Source organism: Cimex lectularius, unplaced genomic scaffold (genome assembly GCF_000648675.2).
Source record: "Cimex lectularius strain Harlan isolate CLEC.00 unplaced genomic scaffold, Clec_2.1 scaffold65, whole genome shotgun sequence".
In the NCBI taxonomy this organism is placed as follows: Eukaryota; Metazoa; Arthropoda; class Insecta; order Hemiptera; family Cimicidae; genus Cimex; species Cimex lectularius.
The window spans coordinates 1,287,632-1,299,667 of NW_019392646.1; the positions used below are offsets into that span (position 1 = coordinate 1,287,632).

Here is a 12,036-nt window from a genome sequence, read left to right on the forward strand (position 1 = left end):
TTGATTAATAGTGTTGGTTCGTTTAGAGGTCACTATGTCTTTTGTGTTTAATCATCTTTCAAAACAAGTAGGTGGCAGACTTTTTCAGAACCACACAATATCAGGGTTCGTGTGACTTGCCCTTAAGGTCAATGATGATATCAATATGATATCAGGATTTCTGTGAGGAATCAAGGTCAAATAAGATGAAGCAGGAAGTACGAAAAGTCGTATGGAGTCACAGCGATTTATGCCGCTATTTGCGGTTCGTACACTGTTCTGAATATATCTTCGATGTCGGCCGAATCATCACAGGATGTAATGCACTCAAAGCCAAAAAATTGGACAAAAATTTTTTTCACACTATGTATTTTTATCGTTGTATTAATTACATCATTCGTATTTTAAACTAAATTGAAAGAGATGAAAAATTCAAGAGTTTTAATAAAAAATTATTTATTTATCATCAATCATCAATTCACCAAAACAAAGGAAAATCATTTAGTGATAATTTATTAAAGTTAAATTATAAAATTTAACTAACAATTTATTACCTAATTTTGCCTTTACTATTAACGCGTATTGCCTCTTCTGGCCTTACGGAGAGCCTTAAATTTCCTAGGCTTCCAGTACATATTTATTTATTCACGTATATAATACATATACAAAAATATAGAAACGTATAACAAGTAATTAGACATAAAAGAGCTCATCATGCTAACAATATTCATACTGATAATAATTATAATGTTTACACATAATATGATGTTACTTACAATAATGATTATTCGGAGGTCGTGAGATGCGGTCTGGTGTGACGTAGGTTTTAGAAAAACATTTTCTTTATCGTGCCAACATTTCGATCTTTATTGAGCCCTGAAGATGATCACAATAAACATCGAAACGTTGGCACGATAAAGAAAATGTTTTTCTAAAACCTACGTCAAACCAGACCACATCTCACGACCTCCAAATAATCATCAAGTAACGGTCACTAAACCACACATTTACAATAATATTCATACCGATAGAAGATAAAGAAAAAAATTATTATGTAAATACAGTGAATATATATGCCTAGATTTTCAAAATGTGTTTAGCGAATGGTGAAGTTGGTTCAGAAAAATATTAATAGAAGAATTAAATAATTGTACGTGAGGGATGTCATTTTAGGAGCACATTATTCTTTCTAGAAGTGAGCTTTTGCCATAGTATTGTGGCGTGGAAGATAGAAGGTCATATGCTGTCTAAGCTGGTAAGGAGTAGTGGAGAAGTTAATATTGTTCAGAAGGTTAGGGCAGTCAATGTATGAATTAATAATTTTAAAAAGGGTTAGTAAATCGAAGTGTAATCTGCGTGTTTTTAATCGGTTAAGTTTACCTGTGATTGAAATTTGTTATAATCGGAAAGGTTTATTTCCAGCTTAAAGGCAACCATTCTTAAAAACTTGTTTTGTACTCTCTTAACTTTCTGTTATGCATGAGCAATGTATGGATTTCAGACTGGAGAACAATATTTAACCGAGGATTTCACCATAGAGGAAAATTATGACGTTATACGACCGGATTTCGTCTTATGAAACAAAATCCCATTTTTCAACAAGAACTAAAATAAAAAAATAAATAGAAGTGTCCGGTTTTTTGTCTTTGAGGGTATAATTAGCTTAAAGTGAAGCGACACCGACGATCGACGATATTAGATTCCAATATTAGATATACACATTACACACACACACACACACACACACACACACATATATATATATATATATATATAAAACTGTTTTAAATATTACATCCCGACAAAAAAAATTATCGAAGAGGTCTTTAACATTTTCGACTAAAACACAGACCATAGGCACCATAGACGCACACCAAACTAATCGGAAACCAAACACTACCGGTTCACGAAGCGCAGTACTCAAGAAGCAACCCCTTAATTTCGGAAATACTGCTTATCTGCTAAAAGGCTGTGTCCTTGTAGCTTGATAGTTCGGTTGTAATGTGTTTTTTATTTACCTTTTACTCGGGGCAAAGGGTAAAGAAAGCTACAAAAGTGCTCTCCTTCTCCTTTAATTTACAACACTGGACGAACGGGAGTTATTCTCGACCAGGTCTAGTTCGAGGAGCTCGAGAAAAGTAGAACTGCGGAACTAGTTTCACAACGCGAATATCGCCAATAGTGAAAACTAAAATTTAATAAAAAGTAATATTCATGCAGTGCAGTCAATTATAATTAAGACTGTCTTGTAACTTTTCTAGTCTTTAGTTGTTTAAGGGTTATTTAAATCGATTGAGAGGAGACAAATGAAAGAAATATCCGAAACATCTCTCCAATAAAAGTTATGTAAAGGTATTTTGGTGGAGTATCATCGTTTAATTTGACATTTCTAGTGTAATGTGATACTTAGCATTAAGTTAAATTTTTAATAGCTGAAGAAGTAGAAAAAATAGCTTAACGTAACGACCCAATAATAAAAAATTAGTGTTTCAAGAAAAATAATGACTGTTGTTAACATTCCGTCTTTGATGTAGGCTGTGACAGCGACTCTGGATTTAAAATATCCGAAACGATTAGAACCAATAGGCTCATAAATCTTGTCGTGTCTTTGACTAATCCTATTCTAACCGCCTCTGAACAAAACCTCCTGTATTGATATTATTTCTAATCCAATATTGAAAAGGTAGAGATGAATTTGTTTTAGGAAAAAACGGCCTCGAATATAATCTTGCTGGAAACATCGGAAAACATCGCCGTCACCAAATAGGCGAGGCCTCTTCTCAATGGGATCTTCCTATTCGCCCTGGCTACTTTTAGAATCGGCTTGGCTCCCGCTCGCACTCGGCCTCTCCGCTTCGGCCTCTTTGTTAATTAGTCAAAACTTCAAAGTCTTGTACCTCATTTCCCGGTTTCTCCCTTTGAGAAATGATCTCGACCGTTCCTCAATGAGATTTCCCCCTCTGCGGCCTGTGCCGACCACTGTCGGCCGATTGATGCGGCCAGCCTCGGTTATCCAATCTGCTCTTTACGATACAACGCCGTGAAGGAGAGTGAGAACCAGACTCAACCTCAAGATCTGTTGAGACGAATTTTGATCTGCGCACTACCGATGTGCTGGTATCATATAACACATAGCTAACAGACATCGGTATGGGTGTGGAGCTGTTTCGCCACATCTGATCTTTTGAGTGTCCTGTGCTTTCGTGATAGCCCTTGGTGGATTTTGAGTTGATGATAAGATGGGTAATGATTGTAGAAGGCGGTGTTGTGACATAGTGACTGAAGGACTTCGAGCAGCCAAGTCGGTGGTTTGTATTGACTGCTGTTCTAGAACTCATCAATGAGTCAGATTTAATCCTATTGAGCTTAACAGCTGCATGCTCAAGCTGCTGTTTGGAAGGCCGAAGTATTGCCGTACTTGTGGTGGAACCTGGCTTGTGGAAACTGTAGTACGCCTCAGGAAATCACCTTGCCGTGTTCAATCTTACAATTCTAGTATGTTTTAAGTAACTTGTATCTTGTTAGTTTGTCATTCAGTAGCGAAACACACATTTGATCTATAAAGCCAAATAGAAACTAAAAGAATAGAAGCCTGTAACGTTACTACAGACAATTAATTAAGGTTTTTAGTTGAGATAAAAAAGTCAATGGCATGAGCGGGATTCGAACCCACGATCTTCGGCTTGATACGCCGCTGCTCTACCACTTGAGCTATCGTGACCTCGATCCACTCGGACACCAACTTCCCATCTCAACCGCACCTTTTGAATTTTCCCTCCCTTTTGGCCCTTTTTCAATTACTACGTTCGGTTACTACAGACGTTATTTGTTGAATTCGAGGCATTCATATTATGACTGCAGATTAGGTGATACGGGTTCGCAAAGTCAGTCAGTCACCTGAAAGGGCCACTACAGAAGTACGTACCTGAAAACCAGAGAAGCTGATTTGTCCATTGGGCTTTTGTCAGACTTTCTTTGTCGGGTGTGGCCTCGGCTATCACAGCGTGCTAAGTAACTTGGGCGGTTAAAAAGTTTTTTATTCGAGAAACGCCGTACACATAAACTGTTTAAAGAAGCAACACCAGGATTCTGGCTTCAGCTACACTTATTAATATTTCATGATAGTATAGATAGTACAAGATTATTTAACATCTTGAAGATTCGCTGAGACTACGTTGTGTGTGAATGATGAGACTTTAAATTTCAAACAAACCAACAACCTGTTTGTTCTATAACAAGAAAGACCTCAACTATGATCGTTTTATGCTCATACGTTTACATCAGTAGGTCCACTACACACGATGTTTTGCCATGGATAAAATCATCCTAAATCAAAAAAGAAGAGGCATTCGATTTCTTGCATAATATATAGGAGATAGGCTTTCTTTTTTGAAAAATGATTAGTCACTGTTTCAAAAACAAAGAGCTAAACATTTGGCAGAATTTCTGTAGGTGATGATGTGAAAATCACCAAATTCTTATAAAATGTGAATTTTTACTATTAGCATTCGTTGTTTCAAAATAAAAGATAAATAATTGAGATTCAAATAAACAAACTACATAACAACAAACGTAGTTTCTGTTGTCACAAAGGTGTACGACTGCACACGAGGAAACCAATTAAGCTGTACCGACTCATTAGGGTGAGATAAGGAGGTGATAATTTAAGCATGTGTGAGACTTTGTCAATGAGGCGCTCGCCGGCAAAGGAAAAACAGGAAGAGATTTAATAGGTTCGGAAAAAGGTCGGTTCGTCGGCAAACATTGTTAAAAACTCCCAATTACAACTTCATTGGCTGTCTAGGGGGATTTTCGACATTCCGGCCTGACAAAGTTGAAGACGGATTTAGGTTTAATTAGTTGTTCCTGGATAATTCTTGTTGGTTTTACCAAAAATAAAGCATATATAGCAAATTCTGTCCACAGAAACAAAATTTATGGTAAAAAAAGAAAAAAACAGCTAAGACGTGGCAGATGGTCTGGATGGACTTCGAAAAACAGAGAAATGTTGCTGTAACCGTAAAATTTTTTAAATTACTTTTCCCAAATTTGCTTCTGTTGAACCATTGCAAAATAAAAAAATAAGTTATAAACTTTCGTAAATACCTAACTAACTGTATTTTTTAACGGTCTAAATTTCTTTATTTGCATAAAGTTATAGTTTGTATTCTGAATTGTTTAGAATCAAAGAAATTCCAATATCTATGATGGTAATTTACGTTAATACAGTACAATATAAAAACTTTCTTTCTTTCTGACTTTCTGTTTCTCTGTCTGCCTCTCTCTCTCGCTCACTCACTCGTTCACTACTCTCTCTTACTCCCTACCTTTCATTCTCTTTCACCCTCCTCGTTGTTCATGTGATATGTTTAATAAATTGTATTTGTTAAGGTAATCTTTATATTTAACCTTTTAGATACATGTAATTGGAATGTCAGGTCTGTGTCAATAAATAAATCTTCAGCTCAAAATAATGACACATCTCCACATAGAAAATAATGTCCAAAATCATACGATCCCACTGTTTTATTTTTTTACTTGGACCTCTACTTATTAACTGGTGGTCCTTGTTCTCGACTGTCAGTTTCACACTTTGATTTACAATTATATAAATAGGCAGAGATAAACAGTGGTGATCAACCAGTTGAAAATAATTGCGCCAGTTGGACGGCGACAAGTCGTATATACGAAAATTAAAGGAAATCCAGAAGAAGCTGCCTTTAATTTAGTCTCATCTCGATTTATTGATGAAATGTAAAGAGCGTAAACTTGGGCGGCGTATTTGCGTATAACGAAACAAACCGCCCACAGTGTTGTGTATCGGCGCCTCTCCTTTCATCCTCTATTAATAATTTTAGTAGGGTTACAATAAAGATATCCAGCAGTCGGCAATCAAATATTTTGCTTTCTGAATAAACCGTGCCTTGGGTGAAATACGACCGACACTTTTGTAGCGGTCGAAGCACTGACTCAATAAAACGACACTAATCCAAGCGTGTGCTGTAAAATAGTTTTTGATGGCTTCAATTAAACTTAAGGGTTGAACATTAAAAATTATATTATTATCATTAATCTTATATTTAATTTAGCCACTTAAAGATAGATTTTGTTATTATTACGTTGGATCAACAAGTTAAGACCACCGGAAACAGTGGATTTACATAAGAGAGAGAAAGATAGATAGAGCAAGTACAGCGTGAGAGAGAAAGAGAGAGAGTTGTTAACACTTTTAGTGACTGTTAAATCTAAGAAATTTATACTGTTGTTGTTTTCAAGCTTTGTACGAAACTAGCTTTTGTCAACTTTTCTAATACAATAAATTAATAAAGTAGCAAAATTATAGTAAAAATTATATATACAGGGTGAATTGCTACTCGTGCTACAAACTTCTCCAGTAGATTCTTCACCCTAAAATGAACAAAAAAGTTCATATTGTCCATGGTCCGATTCTCNATATATATAATTTTTACTATAATTTTGCTAATACATATATATATACACACATACAAACACACACACAAAATCAATGCGACTTTATTATGGCCGCTCCCGCCGCACTAGTGGCGTTTGCACAGCAGAAATGTATGCGATTTGGCGGACGCGGCGGCTAAGGCCGGGACATCTCAACTTCCGGACTTAACCATCGCGACCCGGCCCTCTGACGCTAAGAATGCAATAAAAAACATAATTAAAAGAAGGTTGCAGAGTCGGTGGGCCGGGTCGACAGAGAAGTTTGTCACGTGTAAAAAGCACTGTCGATGGGTGGCCCTCGGAGGTTATGACTCGTAGAAGAAGGGTCATCCTCACGCGATTAACAATGGGCCACCAGTTGTCACACGGACATTTACTTTTGGGCCAAAGCAGGCGTATGTGTCCGGCACGCAGAGCAATGTTGCTCGATGTGTCCCACCTAATTGAATTCCTTGGCTACAGTTAGCGAGCTCGCAGGAATGCCAGCCGATTTGAGAATTGTGTTTAAGCAGGGAGTATTTGGGCCCTTGTTCCGATTCGTGGAGGACACAGGTCTGTTCTCTTGAATATAGTAATATTAGCGGTGTATATCAAGCTTGTGTTGAGAGTGAAAGTATTTATTAGCGTGAATGTGTGATGTGATAGGGTCGATGAACGTACGTAGTGATGGGTTTAGAACTGCATGCGTTGGGTGCTAAATAGACCAAGCTGTTGACAGCACCACCCCGGTACTACTTTATTAATTCGTTATATACCATTGCATAACCTTATTATAGAAATATTAAGAACAAGAGTTGATGAAACATAGTTTCCAGGGGTGCGATATACCAAAAGATCACCTCAAACTGTTTCCTTTCCCCCAGTTTGGTTGGATCTTTGGCTATTTAACCCCAACTAAAAATGTGAAGAATTCGATAATTCCCGGTAGTCACTAGGCTCACCATGTGAAAATTGAAATGCTAATTTTCTTAATTGATTTCCTGAAAATTTTTAAAAACTTGAGTTAATTCCTTTCTCGCCCATTACTCTTTGATTTTTAATTATCGCCCAACTACACGTCAAACAAAGGGGTCAAACATTTTTTTTTCCAAATTCTTATCAATTAAAAATCCATGGGTTATGCCGGGATTCGAACCCAGAACCGCTCTCAAGTACGATTCGGATGCCCTAGCCGGTCACCGTGGTTCCCTAAAAAAGTATTTATTTCTAACATTTTTGAGAGTGATTTAAAAAGAAATTCTTAAATTCCTTAGACACAACCGTATATAACACCTTGTTCAAATCGGATATAATCTCCAATTCATTGCACTTGAGAATGCTAGTAATCTGAAAGGAAACAGGTGCAAAAATTCTCAATTGTAAAGTCCTGGAGAAATACACAAACATTTATTTACATACTTAGTGAATTAACTGATAATGATAAATAATCTATTTAATGTAGTCACAAAAAGTTTTATCATTTTTAATCTTGATAAAATAAACGTTAACTAAAATAAAACATGTTTAGGAATCTATAAAGCAGTGTTAAAAATACAGCCATCTTTTTGTGAATCAATACTTCTGAATAATCTGTATTTGTAAAACTGGGACATTTAATTTATCACAACTTTTGTTATTGATCTTATCTTGGTTTATCTTTGAGTTATAAATTACAGTGATACTGAAAGAGCAAGAAAAAAAGCTGAGAATAGAAGTCCAAGTAATTTATAACAAATCAAGTAGGGCCACGTTGGTCCAATTTACTAAATTTATTAACGTAAAATCTTGTAAAATGATGAAAAGGATGCTTTTTTAAAAGCCTGTTGATTAACAATGCTAAAACAAGTATTTAACGTAGCAAATAATGTCATTTTAACTTAGAAGTATTATTTATTATATGAGTTGAAACGTATAGTTAAAAATACACGAGTAAAATTACAATCTCTATCATTTAAGCAAGTGTCAAAAAAGCCTCGGTTGCATAAAATGATAAAAGGTACAGATAGGGTGGGTAGTTTATCTATGTAGACAACTACCTGACAACATTGGGCCTATTCATTCTAGGATCTATTTCGAGCCGCCAGATTAAGAGCCGGCTTGTAAACGGGTCGGTAGATACTGGAACTCGTTTTAAGCGGGGACCAAACCGTATTCTAAAAATAATTATTTTTTTATATTTCAATTGACTCGCACTCACCGGTCTGCTGGGGGAATTTGACGGTCTCGCCGTAGTGGTCGTGCTTTTCGGCCAGGTACTGCGCCGGGCTCCCTGGGTTGTTCTGAAAAAGAAAAACACATGCGAATCTCAGTAATTGAATGAAGAATTCCAGACAGGAAATAGTCGGACGAACGGAAAGGTATTATTTAAACACGTGCTTGATACATCCACGGCTACAGGGAACACGTGGTCTTCATTAGAGTCGCTTATCTGGCCAAATTGGACATTCTCCAATACTGGCTCCCCCATCTGTATCATTGATATTGGTAATATGTTGTTTGACGTAGGCTGTTCATTTTTTTCTCTTACAGATTTTCAAATAAACAATTTAGATGAGAAATGATCGGAGCTTCATTATAATGCAATTAAAGAAAAACGTAAGTTCTATTTTAGTTCACGCCTCCATCTTAATGGCTTTATAAATAATATTAAACCAAGCAAAAAAGCAATTCAATTATCGATAAACAAGCAAAACTAATTTTACCAATAAGAACTCCGCTATCGAGTAATATATCCTCTTCACCAGGAAAAAATTTATAAGGTTGACAGATACGAACATGTATGTACAAAACATGTATTTGAAACTCGTGGGTTTCAATGTAATCCAATAATAATTATTAATATAATACTGGGTGTCCCAGTTCCTTCTGACGAAACTCAGGGAATCGATTCTTCTCTTCGTTGGGAGCAAAAAATGCTCAGGAAATTTTTTTTGGAAAGTTCTCTATTTTGAAGATATTCGTCAATTTAGGTTTTTTCAACTTTTCACTACCTTGCCACATAAAAACGCTTACAACTTCCAAAATGTTGAAACTACAACAAATCCAATTACACCATTTGAAAGAACGCTAAATTTGCTGTAAGATACTTCTTTGCAATAATCTGAATGACATAAAATATTAACCAATATCAGTTGGAACATGTCAAAATTACAAAATTTAAAATTTTGGTCATGATTGCACGTTCTACTGAGGTTAAAAAAAAATACCTACAACTTGACAAATTTTACAAAAACTTCTTCATCTAATATGCTCTACGTTGATATATCCAGGTTTTAAATAACGTTCTAGTACAGTTGAAAAATACCAATTGAATGTTCGAAAACGTGAGCTAAGGTAAATTTGAAGTAAATTTTGTAATTTTGACATGTTCCAACTGATATTGGCTAACATTTTATGCCATTCAGATTATTGCAAAGAAGTATCTTACAGCAAATTTAGCGTTCTTTCAAATGGTGTAATTGGATTTGTTGAAGTCTCAATATTTTGGAAGTTGTAAGCGTTTTTATGTGGTAAGGTAGTGAAAAGTTGAAAAAATCTAAATTGACGAATATCTTCAAAATAGAGAACTTTCCAAAAATTTTCTCCTGAGCATTTTTTGCTCCAAACGAAGAGTAGAATCGGTTCCCTGAGTTTCGTCAGAAAGAACTGGGACACCCTGTATATATTTTTATTACATAATTTATATAATATTATATATATTTATTTTTATTATTGACAATTAGGAAAAGATGAATCCAAAACATCTAACCAGTTCTAGTTTTATAACAATGATATATGTATATACATAAACAGCTGTGATTGATTCCATTCCAAATCAGTGTGCATTGTATCGGAATGCGCGCTAATGGGTCAGCGGTAAATCAGTTACACTTTAACAGGTTGGCAGCCGGTGATGTGACCAATTGCAATGGTTGTAGATCATGGCGCAACTAATGATTTGTAGTCGGGACACTTCTGTAAATAAACCGAACAGCAACCTGGCACGGTCGAGAGTGGATACTTCACACTTTTTTTAACACGAAGTGGATGAATTTAAGGCTAAAAGATGAACAGTTCTATTCCAATGTACAGATATTGAAAAGTATTGTCCAATTAGCACTACAAAACAACACTACAAAATTAAATTAAATGTTAACAGTTAAACAACAAATTTGATGATAGCATGAACAGAGTTGGAGACTTTGGACATTGGATGGTTTATCGGTTTCCCACAGTTATATGCCGTACGTTCAAATTGGTTGTTTTGTGGATTGTAAGTTTGTTTTATGTCGATAACTTGGATAGTCGCCCATTAGGCTGCGTGTGATAGAATCAACCCAAGCGTGAGCTATGAAACCAAAGGTAACGAATACAGTAAGACTTTTGGATAGGAATATATTCCTTGTATATTGTAATGAGATTATCTTCGGAATGTAAAAAGACATGGACTTGACAATGACAGACAAAGCAAAAAACACATGAAAGACAGGACTTTTTTTGGAGGGGGGGATCAGAGTATATAGGTGTAGTCGGGACATCTGCGGTATAATGGATAAGTAGATTGGTCCAAGCCTATTGCTTTGAGATGCACCCGCGCCCAGCCTAGAGAGAGTGAGCAAAGATTAAAACAGAGAGAAAGATAGAAAAAAGAGAGAAAGAAAGATGTAGATAAAAAGAGAGTGGAGCAGAAAGAAAGAAAGGGAGGAAATGAGAAAGAGATAAAATGTAATGGTTAGAGAATAAAAAAGAGAGGGTAAAAGAAAGGAAAGGAGAGAAAGAGAGAGAGGAAAAGAGAAAGAGAAAGAGAGGTAAAAAGATAAAAAGAAAGAGATATAGATAGAAAGAGAGAGGGGGAGAGTAATAGAGATAGAGATTGAGAAAGAGGATGTGGGAGGGAGAGAGAGTGAGAGAGAGAAAGAGTGTGTGAATAAAGAGGAAAACGAAGAGAGAAAGATAGGTAGAGAAATAGAGAGATATAGATCAAAAAGGGAGAAAGAGATAAAAAGAAAGAGATGTAGATAGGGAAAGAAAAAGAAAATATAAAGATAGAAAGTTAGAGGTAGAAAGTGAAGAGAGATAGAGGTCGAGAAAGAAGAGGGAGGGAGGGAGAGAGTGATAGATAGAGATATTGAGATGGAAACAAGGAGAGAAATAGATAGATATATAATAAGATGGATAGTTGGATTAGATAGTTACAAAGATAGATAGATATTGAGATAGATAGATAGAAAAGATAGAATCTTCAATGTTCTGTTGGAACATCACGTTCACCAAAAGCCTATTTGCATTTCCAAATGATTTGAAATAGAATGAGAAGTACACACATGAAAATATTTGGCTTGCATAAAAACACACTTTTTCCTGCAACTAGAAAAAACAAAACTATCAAATTGTCGGACAACAGCATTAACCAGCAACTACAACTATACACTATGTAAGCCTAGTGTTTTTTCGATGCTAAAGTAGAATAAACTTCTGCAAACCATTTGTTTTTCCAGAAAATACAATGAAAATAATACAATTAATTAAGGTTTTTTGGTTGAGATAAAAAATTCAATGGCACGAGCGGGATTCGAACCCACGATCTTCGGCTAGATACGCCGCTGCTCTACCACTTGAGCTATCATG

At 35.8% G+C, this 12,036-nt stretch overlaps 1 protein-coding gene across 1 annotated transcript in view; it reads right to left on the reverse strand.

Moving 5' to 3' along the window:
- Window positions 1-12,036, reverse strand: part of LOC106660978 (myogenic-determination protein) — a 46,745-nt gene that overhangs the window by 12,366 nt on the left and 22,343 nt on the right. Inside the window, exon 5 of the mRNA XM_014384062.2 lies at window positions 8,627-8,708. Coding sequence (XP_014239548.1) covers window positions 8,627-8,708 — 82 coding nt within the window. The remainder of the gene's footprint in view (window positions 1-8,626; window positions 8,709-12,036) is intronic.